The sequence below is a fragment of the Pyrgilauda ruficollis genome, unplaced genomic scaffold, assembly GCF_017590135.1.
Source record: "Pyrgilauda ruficollis isolate IOZ18807 unplaced genomic scaffold, ASM1759013v1 scaffold19, whole genome shotgun sequence".
Lineage (NCBI taxonomy): Eukaryota > Metazoa > Chordata > Aves > Passeriformes > Passeridae > Pyrgilauda > Pyrgilauda ruficollis.
This window is the reverse complement of record NW_024518095.1, coordinates 4150438-4178266: the sequence shown is the minus strand read 5'-3', so window position 1 is coordinate 4178266 and position 27829 is coordinate 4150438. Positions and strand designations below refer to the sequence as shown.

The following is a 27829-nucleotide window of genomic DNA, read 5'->3' as shown; positions in this document are numbered from 1 at the left end:
TACACCAATCTGTTTTATAGGAGGTATATATATATTTTATCATTAAGACAACTTCAATAAAATGACTATCTACAAGAAGGACTTTGATTGTTTTATTTTCATGTCACCATACATGAACAAATGAATTTTATGTCTTATTAAAACATTTTACTCCGTATCAAAAATGTACACATTTTAATAACCATTGCTATGGTCTGAAGGTATTTTTACATTTTATTCATTTAATTTAAAAAATAAGTGTAATTTCCTTGCTGTATGTGTTACAATGTAAGCTTAACTCATCCTATACATAATAAAAGTTTGTGTATACAGATAATTTTTCATGTTGCCACATACCTTCATGTCTGAGACACAGGTGGGGAATTTGCATTTCTTTTTTGCGGAAGGTTAAAGTACGCACTGATGTGAGCACAAAGCAACATTTCTTAAAAACAAAACCAGTTTGAATGGCACAAGAGTTAGCATTTTTATAAATTAACAGCCAGAGTTCTGCATTATGGAAACAGGTACATGAGATTCCAGTACTTTCCTTAGGGCTTGGCTCGCTGGAAAAAAACCTGTGAAAAATTATTTTTAAAAATTAAAACAAAGGAAATGCAAGACATGGAATGCTTGAGGTATAAGAGGATTTGTTTGACAGAGCTCCTTTTTGTGTTTAACATACTGGTTAACACATTAAGTGTAAGGGTGTGACTTTTTCACTTTAATAGCTTTTTCAGCTATTAAACAAAAGCCACAAGAATATCAAACTACTGAGATGGCAAGGTGTTAAGAATGAGTGACAATTTTATAGATGCAGGTTTGTTGTTTGCTCTGTATTTCCAATTAACTGCTTTGCTACTTGGAGATTCCCAATAGCTGAAAAATATTAAATAATTCAGTATTTGGGTTTTACCTCAAGTCACTACTATGACTGAATGGTATGGTAAAGTTGAAATAGAACTAAAAGCTATTGAAAGAAAAATATCTTTATACCTTTAAGTAATTTTTAAAAACTTTAGCATCAGGCTGCTGAAGTGCTTGACAGAATTCCTGTAAGAGAAAGCAAAGAAATAACTAAAACAAACAACAAAGAAGTAACTAAATGAAGCAACAAAACCTGAGATACAATCATATTAAAGCCATTGATATTCATTTGTATTTTCCCTAATGTACAACTGAAAAAAAGCATGTCATGGATAAAAACTTGTAAAAGACTATGACAGTCCAAATGCATTCTAGGGTGAAAAACTATTTCTTTGGTGGGGGTTTTTTTTTTCCATTTACAGGATATCTCATTCACATTTAGCTGAGGAGACAGAAATAGGACTATCTACAAGGATATCTTCAAGTTAAACTTTGAATTAAAGTAGGAAGATTGTTTAGACAGTTACCTGCACTGGAATTTTTTTTTTTTTTTTGCAAGGTATCCTCTCAGTATCTTTACTCCTTATGATAAATGAATCCTATTCTCATATGCAATAACTGAGTAAATTTTACTGTGAGATTAAAGGAGGTTCACTTTGTAAATATCCATTTCTCCCCATTTTATACTTATGATTATTAAAGAGTTTTCCAAATATTCTTTTAGGAACTCCTACCTGGATTATCTCAGGAGCTACTTGCAAAGAAGGCAAATACTCTTGCTGAAGATACTGAATGCACTCAGGACCCTAAAGAAAAGCAGTACACAATTTTTTCATGCCTTTTTTTTTTTTTTACAGATGGAAAAACCATAGCCCTATACTGTATGGTGGTCTACATCACCATTTCACAGAAAATGAATGCTTTTCAAATGTTTAAGTTATTCTCAGCTGTTAGCAAATAAAAAGATAGAGAAAACTTGGCCTTAAAGGTTCTATTGCAATTTGGTATCTTTTGTTACACAGAAGAAAAATGGACTAAAAATTACACTGAAGTAAGAATTACAATAGAGCCAAACAGTTTGTTATATGTCAACTGTAAGAAATTGTGAAATTGGAGTTGCCTCCATAATTAACTATCTAACATTTGGAAGAAATAAAATAATTGGGTATTAGCATCTGCCTACTGCTTTTCCATACTACTCCCATTGCAAAATTCAGTAGCCAAGAGAAGATGAAGACAGTACTTCTCTGGTAACATTGACTATGTAATCTGCAGTGAACTAAGCAGTAATAAAATGGAATGTCCAAACCTTTGAGCGAAACAAACATTTTGATTAACACTTCAGTTTTTGTTTTCTTTACCTATATTTATCAGATAAGTTTCAGCACAGAAGGGATTACTGCACAAGCTGGCAGAATACAAACATAATAGAATAGCTCTACCAAGGGGAAGTGAATCAACTTTACTAATTCACATAAGTTACCCTGGAACTAGAACAACAAAGTGAGCAGATTTTTCTCCTTAATGAAGAGTCAGTATTTTGCATTAATTTATCAAGAGGTAGAACTACTGGACCCTGTATCCATGCACAGCATTATGATCATCCTGTTATTTTATATAACAGTACAGTAGGAATTCATCCTAGTAAGTATCTAACTTTAGGAAATTGATAAAACCACTAGAAAGAAACCTGTGACAGTTTTTCCCTATGAAGTATGATGAAGCTTACCCTTTTGAGATGAATTGTTTTTAATGTCACTGCACATTCTGATAAAGCCTGAAATGTAATACAGAGCATTAGACTGTGCATTGGTCTACTGGTTCATTATTCAAAGCTAAAGAACCTAATGAGACCCAAAACAAAGGCTAGTTCATGCCATTATCCCTTCATTTTCTCCTCACACAATGCCAAGTCTTGACCTTCCAGGTCAGAAAATCAGAAAAACTTCTGCACAGCTGAATCCAAAATGAACGAGAGAACAGCCAACTTTTTGTATTTGTTTTCACTGAACATTAGTTTATAGCTAATGCCAGTCAGTGTTAAATACTTAGATCTCCAATTGATTTTGAGCCTAGGAAAACTACAGGATACCCTACCACAATATTTAATAATTAATCCTACAGATACCTAAATGAAAAAAAATCCCACAAAACCTAAGGGATTTTATTTCTGAGATGACATTCTTTAATACCCCATGGCTACTGCAGGTTTGTTAGCTTCAGTCTGCCTCACAGGAATTAATGCAAAAAAACCATCCATAATACACACCAGTACTGTCTGGGCATCTGCTAAGTCAAACGTTTGCTTCAAAGGTGCTAAGAAACATGCAGGAACAATGTGCTTGTAGACAAAGTCTGCAAAACCTACTGGTCCATCTTTACCTCCTAAAAAGAAAAAAAAAAATTTTTAGTTCTATTATTGCTTCATGGGTAGTAGCAGATGGAAAGGAATTCTGGAAAGACATTCTTACCCCAGAGCTCCACCAGCTTAGAAAGAATAATAAAACAAGTCTTCTGTGCAATAGGATCTGGGTAATCCACCGCTCCTTGAATGACAGTGAACAACACACGTTCCACGTTCTCTGCACCTTAAACACATTAAAATGAACTTGTCACTTCAAACCACAGCCTAAAATGTTTCTGTACTCATACACTATTTAATATAAATACTGACCTGGAAGATATGCTTCAACTTCAAAATAGCTCTTTTTTGCACAAATCTCAAATATTTTTGGGAAGTTTCCCCTACGATGCAAGACAACTCTTATTTAGGTTAAATTTTTTTTTTTAAGTTTGGAGATTTTAATTGCTCTTCTGGCCTTTAACACACACAAAGGTCAGGGCAGTACTTTGACCTGTTTACAAGTTAAAATTTTGTCCTCTCTACCTAACTTGGAAGTGTTAATTAAAACTCAGCAGCACTGAAGCAGTTAGCTTATCTTGCAGCATATGATGAGAGATTTTTCAGACATTTAAAATTTCTGTGCTGCATCTATGCTGATTTGTTTGATCTCTTTAAAAATTTCTTGGCCCATCACAACTACCAAGTGCCTCTTTCAAGAAAGCTCTCACTACCTTTTCCTGTCTCAGCAGTATTACCACCATTTTAGGATAGGGGAAAGGAATTCTGAGCTTCACTTACCACATGAGTCACTTTAAACTTTCTGAAGTCCCTATCCATTTTGATGGAATTTAAACAGAAAGAATCAGTTAAGGTATCAAGCAACTAGATGTCTGACTTCAAATTCCCACCATGAAAAATAACTAATTTGCATCTGGCCAGTAAAGGTGAGGAAAACCTGGTAACTACATATATACTAAGTCACATGATGCCTTCTACCATAGATAACAAGATCAGGCAACAGTAATAGAAGTTTACAGGATTTACTGATATGTCCTTCCAAAAATAGACACAATCAATAGTGGCAGCTATGAGTGGTCTTGCCCAGCAGTCTGAACACTGCTATACATTGGTATGCATTGTATGATCTCCAATTCACCAGACAAGTACAACGATACAGGAAGACTGGATACATTGTTCTTGTCCTAACAGGCACAGTGATCACATGAAGCTGAAAAGATCAATAGGAAGAATATGCCTATTATAGCTGGATTTCACAACCCCAAATTCCTGTACAACAGGTAATTTGAATCAGGCAAGCTGAACACAGTATTTCCATTGTAAGATATTGTAATAGTACTTAGATACACTTACAATAGACATCCTGTTGTCAGATAGTTAATAGTACTTGCCAGGAACTGGGCTAACAATTTAGTTAGCTAAAACGTATGTGAGAACAACCATAGCACTCTCCTTTGAGGAACAGGATTCCTTACCTTGATTAGCTATGACTTCACTCATTCCACTGCCTGTTACTGTCTGCAGAAAAGCGAAGTAACTCCTCCGTAACATTTGTTTTTCTAAAGCAGCAGACTGGTCATTTTCTTCCGCTGGAAGGAGCAACACCTCAAAAATAGCACGAAGTAGTGGCATAAACATCTGCTGCAGAAAAGGTGAAACCTGTGTCTGTGAAGATCAGAAAAAGGTGTCAGCACAAAAAGAGAAATTGAACATTAAGAAGTTAAAACTTAAAGGCTTGTTAGAATTCTCAACTTGGATCCACTTTTAGTGTTAGTAATTTCATATAATTACTTACAACACAGCAAGTTGCATCAGGGTCACCATGAACATTACTGCACCTTGACTTACACACCACCTGTTTTAACCCTTTTGCACAAAAGTAACTAGCCCTGTCTAGCCTCATTTTGTGTAGGAAAATGTTTTTCAGGATTTTTCATCCTTCTGTTCAGACAGACAATTTCAAATTTCCTGAAATACCATCTCTAAGATGTTAAAACTGGCAACAGGCCAGCTTTTATAGAACTTTTCTTTAAGAATTACTGAAGTTTTCCTACTAACATTACAGAATAAACTTGTCACAACACTTTTAGTGCAAAATATATGTAAGGGCACTAAATTAATGATGTATTGAAAAACTGAAGGCATGTGCTATTCAGTCACATCAGAATTCCAAAAAGAAGCAAAATGTTAATTTCTTAATGCTTAAGCAAGATTTTATCTTTTATCCTCTCTTTATAGTATGCCTTTAAAGTATTCAAGGTGAGACCGTAGAAGGTAGGATCTTTATTTTACCTATTCTTATAAGAGTAGTACCATATCATACAAACTTAAAACATTACACCTGAACATGTTATTTGTCCCACCTTGCTCCTGTGACTTTTTTACCTTCCTCATCTTTCATGGACTATTTTTAATTATCTACTGTTATCCCCAGTATAAATCTACATTCCTCCTTATACACATATTCGATATTTCTTGTATCTCTATCTTCTGGAAATCTCATTATAAAAGATGAGAATTCACTTCAAACCTTGTGTATTTGTAAACTAAATTGTAACACTAGCTTAAAACTTCAGAGAGCATGAAGTTAATTGTGTCAATAAGAAAAATTTGTGATGCAAGTAGTATTTTAAAATATCAAATCAAAAAATTAACACAACATTTAAGACTAATCAAAGAAAAAAATCAGTCATTTAATCACTGTGAGTCCAGGAACATACGACTGTGATCAAAAACAATGTTCCCAATAGCAGTCTTCAAAATACACTTACTAATTTTTAAGGAGGGCTCTGACACCGTTTTTCTGGAACTAGAAATGAAGATCTTTCAGCAACACTTCAACCCTGAAAAGCTAATGCACTATCATACCTTAAACTTAGCTGTTATTTGGTTTATAAGAGGAATGAATTCTTGAAGATCTTTTGCTTCACAATCTTTAAGCATGTGTTCAGAGGCAGAAGGAATGAATGGAAGAACTTCTTCCTCTAGGCAAATAATCATGCGGTGAAGGAAAGTGCGGACACCACTCCTCAGAACTTCCTTTTGTAATGGACAGCTGAGAGCTGGCAGAAACGTTTGTAAGCAGTCCAGATAAACCTCTGAGCAGCCACACTGCTTTACAGTTTGCTTATTGCTGAAAGCCTTGCTGGTTCGGCTGTAAAAGCACACATCAGGTTTTACATAAGCTCACATTCCAGTACAATGAAGAAGCAGTAACACTGAGAACAAATGCTTTCCAACCCAGGCACTGAACTACAGTACTCCATTTCATCAACTGGGAGCCAGACAGTGGAAGTAATGAACAGAATACTTTCATATGAAGTAGCATCACTTTAGCAGTTTCTGAGAATTAAATTCTAACAATTTACCAACAGCTTATGATTAGATTAGCTCCATACGATTATTTGAGCAAAGAAATAGATGCCGATTCATTATGAACTTGCTCAATATTCTCTGTATATACATCCAAAGCATCTAAGGGGACTTATTTTCTCTGCTATCACAAGAAATTCCACAACCACTGATGATTTTCTAGGTCAATAAAATAGAAAACTCAGTCCCTCTTCCCACTAAATCCTTTGCATTTCCCTTTTACTCAAACCAGAAACATATAGTATTACTGTGCTGTACCTACCTAGCAAACCCAACAGCATGATTGAGGCAGTCAGCCAGTGCCATCTGTCTGTCCTCATCTTGTGCCATCATCAGTTTTTCTAACAATACTTTGAACTTCTCCATCAGTGGAGTCAACAAATTCCTCATCAGAACCTGTTTTCTTTCTGCAGAGTATTCACTGTTAACTATTAACACTCCAGCTGTTTCATAAATGAAAAGTTGATCATCACTGCTTAACAGCGCCTGGTAGCCATTTTCCTAAAATGGAAGATAACAGGCATAATTCACTAAGTGTCCTCTATCAAGGCTGTCTTCTCAAAGTTTATAGCCTTCTGTATATACACCCATCTCTACCCTGTACTCCCAGAAACCCACATAAGCAAGATTATTACAACTAGGTACAAAAGTAAGGTGTGCAAGTGATCTCACACCAAAAATTATTTGTCTGCATGCTAAGCTTACAATTCAGCAAGTACTCAGGCACACGGACAAGCGCAAGCCTCACTCATTACAAAAACCTACTGCAAATACTCACAGGAGGAGAAAGTTCCATCAGGTCTTGTATTCTGTTCAGAACATCTTCAATAAAGGGATTCATTTGCTTACTGAAGTAAAACACAATCATATAGCACTACTTAGAAGCACATTCATTTTTACAGGTTTCAAGACATTTTATGTAAGCTGTGAAGTTAGATGCTAAACTGCCTTCTCCATATAGGAATCCCCTTTAAATATCAAAGCACTGCTGCAGAAAAATCTGGCTTATGGGTATGATGCTAGTGGTAGGCCAAATAAATACATGGCATAGTAGGAAATAGCCATTTCTTTCTTTCCCTCATTTTTTAAAAATATGCATCATTTAAGTGAAGTATTTTGAACAGTTGAAAAATAAAAGCATGCTGAAATCTGAGCCATCTCTGAGCTTCTTCTGCCTCTAAATGAATAAGAAAAAGAAATGAAATAAGACCAAAAGAACAGGACTGTTCAAAGGACTGATAGACTGATGAAGTTTACTCAGTGTAAATTCCAAAAGAATAAAAAATTTAGTTAGGGACAGGGACTAGTTACTAGTTACTCTTGAAAGTCTCTAGATCCACTCACACTCAGCTCTGCTTACTGAGAAAAAGTAGAAAAGGCATTTATGTTGTTGATCAGCTTTAACATCTGATCAAAATAAACTAGGCATATGTATTCCACTTCTTGGTTCTGTGACAAATATCTCCACTGCTACCTTAGTATTACACAGTAGAACAACACTGCTAGAGCACTGCTTTGGTATTTTACTTCACTGCGGTCCATCTGAAGCCCAGGCTGTTCCAATGACAACTGGGACACACCAAGTGTTGTAGGTAGTACATTCACTGCCATTTGGATACATTTCTTTACTCACTTAAGAGACTTGACAAATCTGGAAAAGAGGTAAGCTGTTCGACTCCGTACTTTGGGACTCGTATGACGAAGACCACGGTGATCTAAAAATGCCATCTGCAATCAATAAAGCATCTCAGTCTTAGAGTGTCTAAACAAAGCAGGGGGGAAAATCTAATCATCCAACAAGTTAAGAAACCCAGCTTCCTTAGGGACCTTCAGAGAATTGGAAAATTTCTTAAGTCTAAAGAACTTAACTAGTTTCAACTACTCAAAAATATAAATGAAATGAAACTTACTAGTACAGTTGGAATGTGCTGAGGTTCAACAGCAAAGAATTTTTCATATCTAACCACTGTTTCAAAAAATTCCAGGGTCACTGATGTGTGTTGATAGGCACTAACACCAGAAGTCACCAGCTACAAATAAAAGCATTAGCAAGTTAGTATTTTAGCTGTTTATAAAACATAACTGCAGCGTAAGTGACATGCTGGTCATTACAACGAGCCATTTTAACTGAAACATTCTAGGCTTTAGTGGCACTTGTTAAAAGCTCTCAAGACATGCTTACCGTTCTCATCATGTCTTGTAAAGCTGTAGCTTTAGTAACATCACCAGAGAAATGAGCACCATGAGATACAGGAAGAGCCTCAGCCAACATATACAGCAGCCTTATTGCCACTTCTACTTCCATAAATCGTGTAGTCTGCCAGTTCCTGAAGAAAGAATATCAACATCATGTTAGTCTTTAGTACTTTATGAAATAATCACAATTATACCATGTTAATATTTTCTTTTGAGCCTTCTTCAGATGCACAGCATAAAAAAACCAGATTTAAACTAAGGAAAACACTGGAAGGCACAGGCGGTTATTCAAGATGCTTCTGAGAGACTTTATCCTCTAAAATACCACCTTGTCAACACTAGCTTTCTAGTGAAAACTGGCAAAAGAACTGGCCTCTTTCTTTTGCCAGTTTCCACTTGAAAGCTACAGATTTCTATTGTGCTTATTTAGATACAAACACACCTACTATGACACGAGGACAAGCCATTCAGCTACACATAAGAAGAGACTCAGTTAAGGTACAAGGTAGCCACAAACAGCACTGGATTTCTATTTGTATACACAAAACTTTCCTCCTAGCCAAGGAACTAGTAATGTTTCTTTACTTGTGTGCAGCTTCCAGGATGAGATCTACTTTTTTTTTTTTTTTTTTTTTTTTGCAAAAATGCTTCACTTAAATTTTTTACCCCCATCCAACCTTGTTTTTCTGATAAAAGTAATACATAATATTTACACCTCAAGGACGCTCTCATGAGATGTGGCAAAGTGAACACCTCTCCAAACAGCTGGTGCTGCTGTGTAGGTAAGTGACAAAGATCAAGAAACATCTCTAGGAAAGAAAAGCTGCCATTTAAGGTTACAAAAAGAAAGCTTTTTCTTTCTAAGGAGCTGAGTAACAGATGACACGAAGCCATATTTATTATTAAGTTGTAATGAGCCCATTCTGTCAACTGACTTCACCTTGCCGCATCACACATTTCACTATAGACTGATGGTTTACAAAAGGAAAATAAAAACCAAACCCCAAAAAGGCACCATATAAATCAAGTTATAAACCCCAACTTACTGAAGTGTAGTGTTAAAAACTCTGCGGACAGATGCCAAGAGTAATTCTGGTGAAACCTGAGCAAGTCTGTCCAGCAACAGTTTCAACTGTTTTCTGTACTCCACAAACATTGCTTCGTCTTCACCCTACCAAAAAACATTCACATCAGTGAAGTCCTTATTTTCATGTTTAAATTTATCCACAACCATTTTAGACAATTACACCTAAAGCAAAAACATGTACATACAAAACCAGTACAGCACATGCAGAGAATTCAATAATGCTCATCCAGTGCTCTTGCAACATAACAGCAGGCTCCTTTTATGGCTGGATATAGTATGTTGAGATCCATTGCATTCAGTCCAGAAATATACTAAAAAGGCTTTCCAAAATGAAAACCAGCCAAAAGTACAAGAAAGAAAATGCTCTTGGCAAAGCCTTATTGACCCAATTCTTAAAAACTGAATCACTCCTCAAAGACATTCTTTCTTAGCATCTAGCTTAGTTTTAAAATTGGACTGACAACACTTATGATGGACTGGATACAGTTTAAGTTAACCCTTCTAAGACTATTGCTCTCTCAACAGCCTGGGATGAAGTCTGTCTCACATACTCAATCATTACTGTTGGCTGATAGAGATGTTAAGCATGGAAGGAAAATGAAATCAAAGACCTTACCCCACCCTTAGCTCATTTTTGCAGAGGTATGACCATCTCCAGTAGCTCAAGCAGCACTTCTTTTGAGAGTTTCATTACACAGTATTTCTCAAGTGTTTTTGCAAGACAGAAGTGACATGCAGAAACATGCAAATTTGCACTGAACAAACCACCTCAACTGCTATGTTCAGTTATCAGCACAGCCCTATTGGCCTTGGAATAGCTCTGTACAAACACAGGCACAAACACTGTAAACTCAGTCAGTTTGGATATACCTTTACTATGTTGTTTTGTCCTATACAGAAATGCCTAGAAGCTTTCCATACAGGAAAAAACCTCAACCTATGAACCCTTGCTTCCTACCTTTAAGTCTTTAGTCTATGAAAAATATGTATCTTAAGTGTGAGCAAGTTTTGCTACATATAATTAAGTTGCATGTGTGTGTTTATTCCTACAACACAATACCTCATTTTCAAAATTATATTCTTCATCATATGTCAACTTCTTCATAACAGCCAACATGATTGCCTAAGATAAAAACAGAACAATAAGCATAGAAGCAGGCAAGTTATAAGAAACAGCCATGATAAATACTACAGGACAGAAAATATTGAAGCTAGCATTATGTCTTTACAAATATTTTTAATCCCTTTTAAACTATTCTTTTCAGAGGTTTAGCAGAAGTTAACAGTCCAAATCAAAACAGATGGATTATATCCAAACAATACACAGATGCTATTCCAGACAGACAGCATAGACATTTTGGAGCTCTCAGTCTCTGACAGTATTATCTAGCTTTACTTCCTGCTTTTAGTTTGTGCTGTTCAGTTCACAAGGAAAACGATGCACAGCATTGAACTAGGCAGAGGAAACTAGGCAGAGGTTGTCCAAGACACTATTTTAAAGGGATAAGTCAGCTTAGCTATGACATAACTTCTCTAACAGTTCACAGTAATTGGTGTGTGTTATTCATCTCTATTCAATAATTGTTATTCATCTCCATTCATTCATCTCTATTCAATAACTGCTTTGCCATCTTTAATACTGCTGTTTCAACATTGCTTCAAGAAACAGTGCACTATACTGTAGTACCTGAAACTATTATCTATTGAATATGGTAAATAATTCTGAATCTAGTCTTTCAGTCTAATCATTATCAACATCAATAAAATCAATCATTTATAGATTTGGTTTGCCATCCTTAATCCTGCGGAACAAAGTTGCAAAAAGCTTCACCTACACAATCCTTTATTCATAAACCATTGACTAAGTCTGGGAGATAGACTGGATCCAGCTGCACCTAGACTTCTCTCTAGAGGAGTTTAGAAAGCAAGGGGGCCCCTTCTGCACCTTGTCACTCAATGGGAAGGTCTCTCTACACTTTGTCCATAGCTTGCAGCAGCAAGTTGTCAGACCAATTGGAGCAATAAAGTGCAATATAACCTTAGTAGGGACTGTTGGTACATTCTAAAGCAGCTATAAAGGCTTGACCATAGCTCTATTTAAGTCTGAATGAAACAAAATGAAACAAAAAACCTTTTAACAAATAAACCATGATCACTATTTTTCATTTTAACTGCAAAACCTGAAATTCATCAAACCAAAACGGACCAATGGATTAAACCTGGATTACCGAGGTGAAATTCTTGGTCATCTTGCAGAAATAGATACTTTGATACCAAGTGTCACCATGACCTGTGAGAAGCATCTGCTTCTCTGTAAGAAGTGATATTTAAGAATTAAAATAATTGCAAAACATGAATGCAATACACTTGTAGCCAAAAATGTTTAGAAAGACCTGTCATTCTAAGAACTAAAAATGTGGTCCTGCTGATGAGAAAAAACTTTGGAACTTCAGAGGCACAAGAAACAAGCTCCCTTTTTTTCCTGTTCAAATAATGAACAAGTTGAAAGTGTATACTTTAAAGGAATGCTGCTAAGCACAAAATTTAAAGCTTAAGGCAAACAACAATAAGATTTAGACTATTTCCCATTACTTTTTTATTATTATGAGGTGGATCAAAGAAAATAATTTGTTATGATTATTTCTCTGTTTAACACAAATCCTCAAGAAATGCTCAGTAAAAGTAAGAAATATTTGCAACATGAAAGTCTCTAGTATGAAAGCAACTTAAACCAACATATTTCAGGGCAGTAACATATTCCAGCTTTTAGTGTCTTAAGTATACTGCAGTAGTAACATTACTTGATCTAGTTGTAACAACAAAAGAGTCACAAAAATAAAAAGATTCAGTGTTCTTATCAAAGTTCTCTTTTTGTGTTACCTAATCCAAATTAAACAGACATTAGACAAAAGGAAATCAAGATACTCTACACCACAGTTATCCAAATTCAACTTGCATGTTAGAACAGGTACAGAATTCAATTTTCTTTGTAAAGGAAAAGGAATCAAACCTGTTAGCTGTATGAACTTACGAAATAACTGCACCAATCTAACCAGTTCAACATCCAAATCAGTACATCACACTGGCGCAGACTGGACTGAAAAATCCGTCTAAGTTTACTACTTCCAAAACTGGACATGGACTTCATGTTTTATATATAAACTTAAGATTATCTACTTGAGCTTAATGTATATTTGATCTAATGTTTAAAATGTAACTGCTCATAATTACAATTGTTATTTCTCAAATGTTGCTTATTTCTTAAGTTTAAATTATTAAGAGTTATATTTATGACAATCCTTCCTTTACTTATTCCAATCCTTTGGAATTAGGGCAGGTTTTAATAAAAATAAAAATTTCAAGAAACAACTCTTCCAGGCTGATTTAAGAATATTCTTTGATCAGTATAGCCTGCAGAGGAGCTTGCCAAGCATATGCTTAAGGGTTGTTTGGGAAGACCAGCTCTAAAATAGCTTTCCTCTTCATACACAATTCAATATAGGCTTACTATTTAAAGAAACAACTGTAGTTACTTAGCAAAAGATAGAACACACTGTCCTTGCTTTTAATTACTGTCACATACACATTGAGGCATAAAAATGAAACATTATTTGTTTCAGCAAAATGAAATGTTCTGATCTAATGTGTCCTTGAAGTATAGAGTCTGCAATAAAAAACACCTACCTCTACATTAGCTTTTTGTTGGTCTGAAAGTGCAGAAAGCTGGAAAATAAAATTCAAGTGTTATTTTTTTGTATTCTTACTCCTTCATTACTAAAAGACTTGCTTTTTTAACAGCCAGATGATCTGCCTTTCCCCTTAACACAAGATTTAACTCCTTCAGATCTCTAAACAACACTACAGAAATAGCATGACCACAGGCATTAGAGAAACTGAATGCTAATTAGTAAAAAAACCTATTTTGCAGGTCAGTTTACACGAAGTATGAGACATTCACACAAAAATCAAATGAAATCATGTCAGAATTAGTGTTAAATTGAAGCCAGATGTATTTACTTGTTTCAGGATGTGAAGGTAGTCGTAACAAAAGCCAATGATGTTCGAAGAGATGTCATCATCTTCATGAATTAGAAGTTGCAACATCAGGGCCACTTTTGCTTCAATAGCTTGTAGAGTGTCTTGAGCACTCTTCATATCACCATTTTTTATCAGTTTAGTCCAACTAGCTATTAATGCTTGCCCCATCCCATTGACCAGCTTAGAAAACCTGGCCAGAAAATCCACATCATCTTCCTGCAAGAAAAGACACTTGATTAAAAATACTAACAGAGCTTATGTTTAAATAATACAAGACTACAGACTGTACTACCCACGTCTAGTATGTAGAATTAAACCAACACTTGTCTCCTAGCTGGAAACTACCAATTGCCTACAATTGGTTCTTTTTCCCCTGGGAATGGAGAGAGAAAAAAGTTAAAGCAATGCCAGATTTGTCTGTCCTCCATTACACAACAGTAGCTTGCTCCACCTCTTCAGATTTATTTGTTTCTCTCTTTACAGCAATAAGGTCCAAAACAAAAGCAGCAGCACATGCCTACCATAAATTCTAAGCTGTATAAGAGGAAAATCTTTCTATGGAAAAACTTCAAAGAATTACCAGCTGCAGCTCACTTCAGAAATACTGATTAACAAGTACCTTTCAGTACTGCCTGTTAGAGTGAGTTAATATTAAATATTTCTGGCTTGCTTTGCATAAATACATTGATCAGAATCAAGAAATACCCCTAAAGCAAGCCACCTCAAAAAGACCTTTTGGTCTCTGCCATAACTACACAAAAGTGAAAGAATCACAAGTCTACCTAAGAAAGACTGAAGCAAGATTTTTATTAGTAGGAATAAAAATTTGACAAAGGTTTCAAAAGTAAGAAGTAAAAGCCTTGCAATCTAAGAACTTCAGCTTCATAAGGAGTGGTTGCTCTTTCTCCACAGCAGGAGTGAACAGCTGTTCCTTAAACAAGGCAACTGCCAGAAAATGTGTATTTAGTTAGTAGATATACTTTTCCAGCTTACAGATAAGCATTTCAAACCTCATGTTTGATGGTGTACACGTACAAAACAGCATACGTGTCCTTAAGAAAGCTCTTTGCCCTACCTAATCATGCACAGAATTTTTTAGGGTGAGACATTAGATCAGCTATATTGCCTACAATACCTGTTACAGAATCATTCAAGAGGGAAGATTCAGAATCATTCAGGAGGGAAGATTCAGGGAAGACAAGGAAACACAGAGGCTAAATTAACAGTAAGCACAACATGCTTTAGGAGAGGAACAGGGGAGTTACATAATACATTGCTTCTAGAATTAAACCCTGTGTGTTCAAAATAATAATAAACATTAATAACAAGCTCTTAAATTTAAGTATGAGAAAATCGTAAGAAGTGTTCAGATTTAATGCAGAAGCACAAGTACTTCCCTCTAACTTATGGACTGCTTTATAATTTTCTGTGCCTCAACTTATTTAAGAGCTTTCAGAAGCATATGACTCATTCCTATTGTTAAAAATCAATACACAAACCTGATCAATACTGAAGAGGCCAGCAGACTGCAATACTTGACATAAAGACTCAACCAGTTTTGTTTTATCAATTGGGTCCATTCCTTTATTTACAATTTCAAACAAACAATCACAGGCTTCTTCCCGGAGAACTTCCACAGACATGTGACCTAGCAGCATATTTATAAACCTTCAGAGAAAAAATAGTTCAGTTTTATATATACAAAGTAACATTGTACAGAAGCTTTATATTATTTGTGTGAATATTTACAATGAACTCTTTTTACAATTCTTTTTCTATTGTACTGACAAAACTCAACATTTTATGCGTTTTAAAGAGAACACAGCAAACTGAGTAGTGTTTAGTTTGGCCATTATATCAGCTTGGCTTGCAAAAACAATCACTCTCCTAAAATTCCCAAAACTCCAAAGATAGAATTAAAAGTCATCTTTGGAGGACTTTTATATATATTTTAAATATTTATATATAAAATATGTACAACATATACTACTATATTTTATATTATGAAGTACTTTTAATATTTATATATTAAATATATATATATTTCTACATATTAAATATATTTATATATTCTATACAGTCAGCACACTGCCAAGGTGATTTTTGCAAACCCTTTCCATCAAAACCTTCTTACCTTTCATTGGCTATCAGGCTCAAATCTATCCAGGATACATAAGCTCCAACTACTTCAAGGCACTGGCATGTCAACTCTGAGTTATTATATTGATAATTTTGTAAGATTTGGTACCACGACTCCACCAAACTTGGAATGCACTGTTCCCTCATAGTATCTTTTAATAAGGTGTTCCTACGAGCCTCCTATCAATACAGAAAAAGGATAAAATCAGTCTTGTCACAGATTAGCATCTTGTCAAATTAGTAGCAATTTTGTATCCAGATGCCAGACATCATGTGTCATAGCAAAATAACTCAAATCAGAAACCCAAAGAGAATGTTTTCTTCCTTTCCAACAAATAAAACCAAAGTATCCTAAGTTTTCCCTTTTATTATCCACAGTGCCCAAACACTGAAAGAAAAGGCAGAAAAATAAGAGTAGTTCTCTAAATCATTAAATGGGCTTTTTTAAGGGGTTAGGACCCCTTGAAACATGCACTAGAAAACATTAACATTTTAAAATTAATCAGTCTAGCATTACACTGGCAACTTCAGTTGATTAATTTTTGTTTGCAAGCTTTCAAGCAAAAAAAGTATTATCTGAAAAGCATGAAATCATAAAAAGCATTATACAACAAAGCTAAACATAATATTTTGAATTTAAACCACCTAATGTGTCTAAGGCAGAGCAGCCACAGGAAAAAAAGCATATATAAAAACCTTCTACTCTAATTGAAGTTAGAGAACTTAAAATTTTAAAACAAGTGTTAATGCAAAATAATAACTTGCCTCTGATGTATGAACAACATCCCGGTCCACCAGCTCAGCATCGACAGCCATCAGGATTCTGAGGTACATATCCACACCTCGTGGATTAAGGTCAACAACTGACAGAATGTCAAAAAAAAACTTGGGCCATTTTGTGAGATATTCAGTAACAAAAAGCAATGCAAAGACTTGTGCTGCTTTGTTGCGAATAAAAGTCTTCTCAGGCTGGGGATTCAGCATCTGGTAGAAACAAGACATTTCATCTGTATATTCTCAATAAATTAGAGAAGAATCTTATGGGTTTGTTGATCTCTCTGTAGTAGTTAATGTACTACCTCTCTTCCTGGCTGAGACCAACAAATAAACCCTTAGATTTCCAAGGAATTTGAAGCAAAAATGGCTAAAGTCTCCTGCAACAGGGAAAATGTTTTCTATGGGTGATACAGTCCTAAGCCTTTCATTCAGTACCAAGACATTAAGTGTCTCCCATAAATGCCTCCCATGCAAAAACCACCACAACTACTCAAAGACTAAAAGGTCATTTGTCAGTTTGGTGGAAGTTACAGTCCTCCTGTAGCTAGCTTGTGCCTGTGTTAGATGTTAGTGCTACGAATAGTAAGGGAAGTTCCTAAATCTAAGGGGAAAAAGCAAATCCGCCACTACCAACCTCCTCTCCTTTTCCTTTTAGAAACCCCTAAACGGAACAGTTTGCAGCAAAGAGAAGAGCAATTTAACCCACTTCATAATGATCTGTTCTTTTTAAAGTTGTATTACACTCCATTTCCTATTGTTAAGTTTTCTCCAGGCAACTATGTATCTTCAGTGCAGGAGTGGAATGACAGCTATATAATGGCGGGTATGGGCAAACCACTGAATACTTCTGACTGCAAATTCCTGGGTGGGGCTGATACTACAAGTTTGGCTACACTAACTCATACACAAGAAAGAATAGTTCATACTCTGCCATGGTACTAACATGGTTTATCACAGAGTGATGAACATCTGCCAGTAGACAGGAGTTCACTCAGTAGGGTCTTAGAAAAATAACTGGCAGGCCTGCTCCTCCTCCAGACATTCAAGAACATCAGGAATATGTATTATGCCTCTCTAAAGAGAAACTTTTAATACACATTATTTCACACATAATTGATTAAACCACAGTCATTTTCTGATGTAAGAGTTATATATTTAATACTAAGTTCAGGCATTGACTTCTTTACAACACTTGGTGTAAAAAATTTCTCACAAACCTTCAACAATAAGATACCAAATATCTTCAGAAAGCCATCTTTAAACTAAAACAACAGATTAAACATTTAGCCCACACTCAATACCCTATGTTAGCTTTAAAGCCTAACATGCAAGACTGCAGTGCAGAACATACATACCTGTGCTTGCAGCCATGTTATGAGTGTTTCCCTAATTAGCTGCTGCTGGACTTCAGTAAGTTCAGAGTATCTGAAACAAAAAAATATTGAGGTCAAAATACAACTGTGCTTCATGGCAAGCACCAACACTCAGCAAAGCAAAAACTCTTTTATATGGTATGTAATGCTCCACATTACCATGCAAATAGCTTTGTAAATTGCTGTCCTAGAAACTTTTCATTTATGTTAAAATTCTGACTCAAAGGCAAAGATAATAAACATTTTACCCAGAATAAAGGATCACATTTTGAGGCATTACTGCCTCCTATATTGGAGTAGAAGCTTGAAATTTTGCAGGAAGGCTGCTCTGTCAGGGACAGGACTTATGACCCTGATAAAAATAAACATTTCACCATAGGCCAAGGGGAGAAGGAAGAGACATCTGCATATGCCTGAACATGTTCACTACACATTGAAGACTATCACTATTGAGTACAAGAGGTCCTTCACTGATCTGATCTACACTACTGATTTACTATCAGACTTATGTCAAAAAACCCAAGGAAGTAATTCTGCTTTACGTTGTACGTATAGTCCTGGCAAATTGACACACTATATCCAGCCCACCTCAAATACCAGCCATACCTCTTCTAGGACTAGTGAAGCTGGGAATACTTTATTGCAAAGAGAGTTAGCTAAAGGCTTGTGAAGTCCTTAACAGGAATGACTGCTGAATGGAACTCCAGTGTTCCTGTCACAGCCAACTATTCATTAAAGAGAAGGAAAAAACACCCCACCAAAAATGTTTAAAGAAAATAAGCCCCAGAAAAAAGAGAAAACATACTGCAGGAAGCAGGTGACAGGAATGAAACAAGCAGAGAAAAGTGGACAATGAGGTAAAATTGGGTAAATAAAAAAGTGTTTAACACTTGTACTCATATCAAACTGTAAAAATCAGTCACAAAATACATCTTATTCCTATCTAAATTCCTGACCTGTTCAGTGTATTACAAGCAGACCCAATGATATTCAAAGATTCCACAATGCTCAATTCCAGACCAAGGGAGCCCAAAGTAAGAAAAAATATAGTTCTGTGCAATGACATTCATATTATTAAAAAGTATTTTTCCCTAGAATTATGGTCCTACGAAACCACTCAGTGAAAAGACTACTTTCTCAACATCTCTGCCACGGCTATTGAATGAATAGGGCTCTGTCTGAAGTCCAGGACTCAGTACAGAGCACAGCTGCAAAAATCAGTGAGAGTACAGAGTAAGGCCTGAATCTCCAGCCAGGAATAGCCAAGTTTCAAGCAGTCCTTGCTAACTGGGTCTGCATTGGACCATAAATGTGTTAGACTAGCTGCTCAAAACCTCCCCAAGGAAAAGGTAAAGAAATATAATCTCTGCACCAGACTACAGACACCTCATCAGCCACAACTAGGCAAGATATACTATTTTATTTGCAAGCAGAATAAAAAGGGAAAATTAAATGGATGTATATGGATGGTGTCAAGTAAAATTACTCACTTGAACTTAACTTGATGTTCCAGAACTTGAAAGCAGAAGAACTTTATGTGATCATCGCTAGAAAAGAAAATTCTGTTACTGGAAGCAATATGGTATACATTTCTGTGAAGAAAAAAATTCCTCAAATATTACAATCAGATTGCCTCTTTGGCACCAGAAAAAAACCAAACCTGCTGCTACTGTTACTTCAAAGCAAAAATGACAAACAGTGGAGCAGTCAATCTGGTAGAAATGAGCAACTGTTAAACTAATATTTATGTATGATACTAGTCCTTTTTTCTATAGCCACCTGTTTGTTGTGGTTTGATTTCAGTATTGAACAAACAAAACTACAGTACCTATTGTATCCTGCCCTTACAAAAATCTGTCAGACTTCAATAGTATGTTTGAGGCCCACTACTACACTAAGTGCAAGTTGTACTCTGCATCTTAAAAATCAAAGGTAAAGACAAACTGGGGTGTAGATTAAGCACAGACATTCCACATGCTCTGTTATCCACACTGCTTTTTCATCTTATTATCTAAAACTTGCAACAACCATAATGTATATTTTAAAGATTATAATTTCTAATCTTACATGGTTTTAAATACTGCACATTCTGACAGAGTCAGTAGTTCTGAAAAATCATTTACAAAAAAGCATTCACTATAAACTACTGCTATTATTCAGGAGATATGCATCCCTCAATTTCCTTCCAAATGGAATTATTCCATAAAACAGTGACAACCTAGTATTTTTGATGTAAATACACAACTATGTGCAAAAATAGTGGTGATTACACACTCTTTGCATCTTGAAAAATTGGATGGCCTACTCCACAGAACTGGGGCAAGGAACTACTTATGAGGTTACTGCACATAAAGTCCACAGTCTCACAGGGGGCAATTCTCAGCATTTCTTTTCCCCAGAATTTCAAAACTGAGCAGTCTTTAGGCTCCTAAATTAACATGGAGTTTAATTTATACATTATTCTTCCTTTAAAGGCACTATACAGAGGTCACAGATCAACTATGATACTAAAAATAGTAAAAAGACCATACTAACTTTCAACAATTTAGTTTGCCTGTTATGCTGCACAGCTAAGTGAGACCCACACATATTACTAATGACAATAAGAAATTATTAGTTACATTACCTGTATATACTCTGAGCTAATGCTTCTGCACAGACTTGCCAAGCATCCTGAGATATCTTGAGCTGCTCAAAGTAGGCTAGTGCCTGCAAAAATCAAGGTAAGTTTCACTTTAAAAAGAACAAAACACATAGCAATACATCTCATTCACACTTTCCCTTGTATTTAAACAGCTCTTCTTCAAAACACCAACACTATTTGGACACATTCCAGTGGCTCCCTAATCACTTTAACACTGAGCAGGCTTCTTTCCAAATGCTAATATCATAGGTACCCATTTCCACTTCATATTCAATACAAAGATTTTTGTTACTTGAATATGGAAGTCATAGAATCAGAAGTGTTGAGGTTAGATAGAACATCCAGAGACAGAGACTGGAGCAACTTGCTCAGGGCCTTCCCATTTGGAAGGAAGTTCACGTCCAAGTTACAATTCCTTCCACACATTGTAAAGAAGTGGTAATTTAGATTTTTCACTGAAAACAACTCACTATTTTGTTGCACCACTTTGCTTGTATTCAACACCCCAAGATCAAAAAACATTCAAACACTAATCACCTGGGCAACTGTCAGTATATGAATCTTCTACAGAAATCAAGAAAACCTCTACCAAATTTTAAATAATCGCATTATACTTATCAGGACTCCTAAACAGCTTTTGACAACAGTTAATTTGACTTAATTGCTTTAAGACTCAGTGTGGTCTGTAATACAGAACAGTAAAGCAAGTTTTGAAGTAGAAGTTAGATTAACAACATGATTTCAATTCTATGAATGCATGTATTTCAAGGGGGAGGTTTGGCTGTTGGATATTTTTAGGGGCTGCTTTTTCATTAGTTCATAAATGTTTCCATTTACACCAAAGTCATCTCCCAAAATAATTATTCAGAGCTAAGTCCTAAAATAAGAATTCACTTCCTGTAGTTAGTACTAGTGATTTTCTTATACTTAATGTATTATTTTACTAGAAATGGTTTGATACTTCCCTTGTGTTACATCTCACATGATTGCGGAAAAGGTAGGTCCCCTTCTGCTATGAAATATTTCAAAACTCGGCAGACTGCATAGTTAAAAGGTCAAATCTAAAAGCTTCCAATTTTAGTGATATTTTATTGACAGATCACTAAAGATTAGCTATACCCATCCTTTAAAAAGGACAAATACCCAGAACCAACATATTTAACAGGCTACTTAGCAAATCAAACCAAATTTGTAACTGTTTTAAACATTGCAGGATTTGTTTTACGAACACAAAACCATGGTATTAACATCCTCATTCCTGGAAGATTTTACTAGAAGTTATCTTGTAGACAGTTAAATCAACATGGTAATCAGTTAGCAGAGATAATTACTCAATAAATAGTTATATAAATAATAATGTCTTTTGATAGGATCATCTCTTATGCAGTAAATGTTACCCACATATCATGATTACTTTCTTAACCTACTTTACAATAACACAAGCTTCACTACAATTAAACCCACACATTTCATTAAAAAGACACTAAATCTATGTAATCCATTAAAATTATAGTTAAAAACATCTAAGAATCAGCAGGCTAATTTCAAGCAAATTGTTTTCTGTGGCTGATTTTCATTCTGTGAGAATCTATGTAAGGAGTTGAGCAACAAGTACAAAGAACTGAAAAAAACTTAAACAGGCAGAATCCAGAAAAATAAATTCTATGCATCTTAACTGCAATCAAACTGAAATGTAACAGAACTGATAATACGTACCCCCTCAGCTTACATGTTTGCAACACGACTTTGCTTTGTACTTGCCACCGCAAACCCTACGCATTTGGCTCACAAACAAACTCAACAAACCCCCACCCAGCCCATGAAAACATTAGATTTTTTTGCACTGCAATACTATGTCCATTACTAGAGAGGAGAGGAAATTAATTACATACTCGTTGTCTGAAGTCTGCATCAGCATTTGGGTTGAGCCCTAAAAGGGCTTGTTCATCCATGTCTATTGCTATACTCGCTGTTTCCTGCTCCTAACTGCTTTGCCCACTGCTTCTAGAGGGCAAAATACGATCATCTGCAAATAGAGAAAGAGAAATTTTATTTGCTCAGCAGAACAAGAAAAATTAAAACCAGGACAGCATCAATGACACAAGGTGGCCCACAAACCTCAAAAAATGTACTCCAACTAAACATAAATGCTCCAGTACAAATACTGGAATTCTGAGTCCTTTAATCAGCTTTTCACAGTACTGTATTTTGTACTGAATAAGGAGACTTTAAAGTCTCCATATATTTCAGTTCTCTTGAAAAGAGAACTCAGTTAACAGAAAAATGGCATTATGTATAATATTCAGCTGAAAGGCTTAAATTAAAATTTCAAGCATGCAGAAGTTTCAGCAAGACATGACATAAGCACAAATATACTCCTTAAATGAAAGGCTGCTGGTTTTTTCCCCCACCACCACCCTAACTACAAAAATCTCTACTCAACTCCAGTATAGATAAGATGCTTCATACACTCACTTAAGAAGTATTTCCCATGGTGGGGGCAAAGTCACTAGGAAGTCTTTCTTCTAAAGCAAGCACATACAAGTGTCTTAGAAATTCACCACAAAATACACCACACTAAGTTGTTAACAAAAGTTTTCTGTTCCTATCAATGGGTGCTGATTCACTAGTAATGGTTTTTACTTAGAAAATTCAGTGTAAAATTAACAAATGAGCTAGACAAATGTTCTAAAGATGGCTTGCCACTATAGGCTGTTCTGCAATGCTCTAGTAAAATACAGAGAATTTCAAAAAATTAAAATTTCTCTGTCAAATACTAGGATGCTGTTAAATAACAAGAGGGGACAAAAATCCATCTATCCTTCAGTTCTCTGCTCCGCCCCCCCCCCCCCCCATGGCAACATAGTTAATTAGGCCTGAAATCAGGCCTTATTATGTAAGTATGTAGGAGGTAGGGGAAAGGAAGAGACAAGAGGAAGAGATGAAATACAAAGGAGCTGTGGTTTGAAGCTGCCTACATACCCATAGGTAGAACTTCTAATTTCTTAGTATTGTATCTCGTGCACGCTCTACTGTTCACCCTCCCCCACGGGAAGAAAGGTGGCACAGTGACAAGCAACAGCAAGCAGAACTGAAAAGGAGAGCCCAAAATTTAACGTGGTAACAGACTTTTATAGAAAAGTCAAAACAGAATACACTATGCATAATGAAAAGCAATTTAATAAATAAAATTGAGTTCATACAAAAAAATGTGCAGGTTTTGGCAGTACAGAAACCAGAAAGTCTGGAACAAAGTGATGACTCCTGGCAAACGAAGCCTCACAGACTGCCTTAGTCACGGTGATCCCCCTCAGGGGCAGAATCTTTAGGGATTAAACTGCAGTGCTGAGTCTTCTCCCTCTGCATCCCCAGCCCCCAATCTGTTTTCCCATAATCAACATCCAGAAGAGCCAGACTAAAAAAAGGTAAAATGCTCTAGGGAAAATTTTTTTAATTTTTTTTTTTTATTGCATCCTTTGATTAGGGTCTGGCCAGAGTTACACAACTATTTAATATAGAGACTTTTTTTTTTTTTTTTTTGCATATTAACCTGCTAGTATCAGTACATTTTTATATTTTGGGCAGATGATTTATACCTGGGTGACAAATTTTGCTAATAAAAATAACGTGACTCCAACATGTATTCTCTTCCCTTGTTACTGCAAACTGCAATGCCAATCTGTTCTACTAACTTTCTAAACGCCTCATGAGCATATTTAAAATTTCACCTTCTATCATATAGCCTTTTCTCGGTTTTATCTTGACTAGCCAACTCTAAAAGACAATTAATGAGATAAAATATTTGAATGAGCCTCTTGAGAAAACTAATAAAATAGCTTTTCTTGCCCCATGGTTTTACTTAAACAGGTATATTTTCTGCCACGTATCTACTTAACCGGCCAGTTACACTTCAAAAGCAAAACTGAACAGTGATTTTAATAGTACTAATAATTCACAAAATCCACTGCAAAATGCACTTAGCTATAACATCAAGTATGTAATTAAAGCAAATTTTATTTATAAAAAACAATAGATAACGTTAATAATTAATATGCAGCTGTGCAGAAAGTATTGTCTTACTTACTTAGAGACTATTTTTTGTTAAGCAGTACACCACATCAGGTGGCAAACTCATCTTACAGTAATTAAAGCCTGCAGTTCCTTAGCAGCAAAGTCATAGAGGTATGTCGCATCAAAATAACTTACTCCTTTTCCCCTACTAAATACTTAAAAGCACATTGCACAGCAAAGACTGTTTTCATAGTGTAAAGGAGGCAAAAGAAAAAAAATTCAACCCACTTCAATTGGGCAAGACTACCCAATGAACAATACAGACGTGGCCAAAGTGTGCAACTTCGATCCAGATATACCCCAATAATGAAAGCATTCAAAGCATTCTAACTACAGATGCTAACCACGGGAACAATCAGCAATTATAGAAAGCTTCATGTTCAGCAGTCATTTTAAGTATTCACAAGATGTGGTAACACAGGGGGAGCCAGTGGTGTGCCTCATTTGAATTTCCTCAAGTTTTCTCTCTAATAAAACAAAGACATTAACATTCACCTTTTACAGTCTTTTTTGCGGTTTTGCTTGCTGCAAACCTCGGACATATTTACAGCCTCTTTGGGCTCTAGACCCTTTACACCGACCTAACAGGCGGTTAAAGCCAACAACTGCGCAACTACTGCTACTTCGACAACTTTTCAACTGGACTAGAAAAGTTTTTCTTCCTGCAAGTGACATTAGGTCTTAGTTTCAGGCACAGTTTCACCAGCAGGAATTCCGGTAAGGAGCAAGGCCTCCTTGCCGCCGCCCCAGACTCGGTCAGAGCCCGGTGTCCCGCGGTTGGGAAGAGCCAGCCGGGCTCCGCAGCGCAGCCGGGCCGGGCGCTCGGCAGTTCAGAGCCCGCCGCGTTCGGCTCCGCGGCACAGCCATCGGCTGGTCCTTCAACCTCCCCAGCGCCGTCCCGGGCCGCCGGGAGCGACCCGGCCCCAGCAGCCGCGGCGGGGAACCATCGCTCCGAGCACGCCGCCACCAGCGGAATATGGAAGTGCGGGGACGTCCCTCCTCCCCTCACGCTGCCGTCCTACGATTTCTTCCTTCCCCCACCAGAACCATAGCGGATGGACAGCCACGGAGGCGGCAGCTCCCGCAAACAGAACCACACCACAGACTACAGCGCGTATTAGCAGAAAAAAACACAGATATATTTCGTGGCACCCGCAGGGCGGGACCGGCGGGGCCCGGTCGGCTGCAGCCCCGGCTGTTCCCCAGCAGAGGGGCCAGGCGGACGCGGCGGTGCCTCCCTCCCCCCGCTTTCCCGGAGCCTCACGGCTGCTGGGAGGCGGCCCCGGGCCGAGGAAACCGGCCGGGGGACTCGCGGGAGCCCGCAGGCGCCGCCAGCTCAGCCCACACTGCCCCTTCCCCCCCGGGCTGAGTCACCCGCTCCGCGTGTCGCGTCCTGCCCGCGCCCCCCCGCCGGTACCTTCCCGGTCAGTGCTCCATCGCCGCCGGCTCCCGCCCACCCCCACAGCTCCGCAGCCGCCACGAGCACAGGGAGCGGAGCGGGCCGCGCCGCGCCGCCTCGGCTGGCGGCGGGAGGAGGAGGAGAGAAGACGAAGCAGGACCGCCCCTCTCCGCCAAGCCGGCCGGCCGCCAGGCACGCCGGGATGTGCCCCAGCCGCGGGGCAGCCTGGGAGCCGTAGTCCCACGCCCAGCCTCAGTACCGCCAGCACCGCTGTAAAACCGACCGCGCCGGCGGAATAAACTAGGGCTATCCCGGGCCGCCCCCGAACTGCCTGCAGTGTCTGGAAATCGTGCTGTGTCAGCGGCGGTGGGCGCGGGGCTGGGCCGCCGGTGCGACCCGCTTGGGGATGCGCACAGGGCAGGGCCCGGGCTGGGTGGGCTCCTCCGTGAGGAGGGATCCAGCTGCTGTAGATAGGTAATACGATGGTTGGCTCTCATAATTAAGAGACGAGCATTATGTGTATGTTAAGAGAAGTTTTATGGATGTATAGTTATGTTACTTTGGTATGCTCTCCGCACATTCCTCTTCCCTTTCTCCCCGGTATTGTCACTAGTCAGCGCATTTAGGGGAGGGCAGGCTTGTTACTAGGAGGCGCGGCATGGCAACACCTGACCTCCAATCAAGCTGTAAGAAAGTGATCTCCACTAAAAGACGGCAGAGGAGTTGACTGTCAAGACTTTGGGAGGGGGGCAAGGATATAAAAAACAAAGTATCCATTTTGTAGCCGAGCACATGGCCGTTTGGGGGCGTACTCCGAGCGCTGCAATTTTTCCTTATTCAATCACTTCTTGTATTTTGTTAAGGTTTAACAAACCTTTAAAATTTTAAAAGTGACCGTCGTTTCTCACACAGCTGTGTCTGCACATGTGGCACTGGGCTCTGCAATGCGCCGTGTGCGGGGCTTTGCACCGCCACACGCCCGCGTGGCCGCTCGGCCGGGCTGAAAACCGACCCAAACGCGAGCAAGTGCGCCACAGACCCGCGCCAGCCGCGCTGCTGTTACAGTATCTTCCGAGGCAAACCCCACTCCTGTCCCGTGGCTACGGCAGCGCGGCTCTCAAAAGGTGTGAGGCGCCCAAGGCTTGAGAGAAACTTGTTTGCTCTGCCTGCAGAGCCACTGCCCGCACCCCATGGAACTGAGTGCGTGGGGGCGATCTTCGGGGGCAACCTCACGGTAGCCAGTGACCTCGCTATCCCGGAGGACGACCAGTGAGAAAGGTTCCCCCGGGGGATATCGGTGCCTCCGCCTGGGGCCTCCCTGCCACGTCCTTCACGCTAACGCCAGCAGAGCGGGCTGGAGACGGAGTCACGCACAGCCAGGTCTATCTGCTAGGGGGCCGTGCGGGCCCGCGGCCTTGGTGGCGGAGCAGCGGCTGCGGCCGGGCCGTGCTGCCCGCAGCGAAGGCTCCAACGATAGGGGGGGCGCGCGTCGGGCCGCGCCACGCGGTGCCGCCAGCCCGGAAGC

The 27829-nt window shown here is 38.1% G+C and overlaps 1 protein-coding gene across 3 annotated transcripts; it reads right to left on the bottom strand.

The window, feature by feature from the left end:
• Positions 1 to 70: 70 nt before the first annotated feature.
• On the bottom strand, positions 71 to 27721 carry XPOT (exportin for tRNA). 3 transcript variants are annotated; one of them, XM_041465615.1, is made up of 26 exons: positions 26323 to 27721; positions 23817 to 23925; positions 22727 to 22860; positions 20817 to 20899; positions 19681 to 19737; positions 18173 to 18242; positions 16806 to 17024; positions 16036 to 16220; positions 15401 to 15569; positions 13881 to 14117; positions 13548 to 13586; positions 10924 to 10986; positions 9823 to 9947; positions 8763 to 8907; positions 8491 to 8610; positions 8214 to 8308; positions 7359 to 7428; positions 6843 to 7081; positions 6077 to 6362; positions 4684 to 4873; positions 3318 to 3434; positions 3116 to 3231; positions 2576 to 2623; positions 1581 to 1652; positions 974 to 1032; positions 71 to 556 (listed from the first exon to the last, which is right to left on the bottom strand). In XM_041465615.1, exons 3-26 carry the CDS (start codon positions 22784 to 22786, stop codon positions 475 to 477), a joined length of 2946 nt encoding a protein of 981 aa, XP_041321549.1. In that variant the 5' UTR covers positions 22787 to 22860; positions 23817 to 23925; positions 26323 to 27721; the 3' UTR covers positions 71 to 474. The 3 variants fall into 3 exon arrangements, with proteins under 3 accessions (XP_041321549.1, XP_041321550.1, XP_041321551.1); XM_041465616.1 differs by lacking the exon at positions 23817 to 23925 and having other exon boundaries at positions 71 to 557; positions 976 to 1032; XM_041465617.1 differs by lacking the exons at positions 71 to 556; positions 974 to 1032; positions 1581 to 1652; ... (2 more) ...; positions 3318 to 3434; positions 23817 to 23925 and adding an exon at positions 3485 to 3591.
• Between the last annotated feature and the right edge of the window lie 108 nt (positions 27722 to 27829).

Excerpts from the sequence above, each read along its gene's own strand:
- XPOT (XM_041465615.1), bottom strand. The coding sequence starts at position 22,786 with ATGGATGAACAAGCCCTTTTAGGGCTCAACCCAAATGCTGATGCAGAC. Across the intron at positions 15,570-16,035 it reads AGCCTGATAGCCAATGAAAG|GTTTATAAATATGCTGCTAG; the intron begins GTAAGAAGGTTT and ends TTTTCTCTGAAG. Across the intron at positions 4,874-6,076 it reads AAATAACAGCTAAGTTTAAG|ACACAGGTTTCACCTTTTCT; the intron begins GTATGATAGTGC and ends TGATCTTCACAG.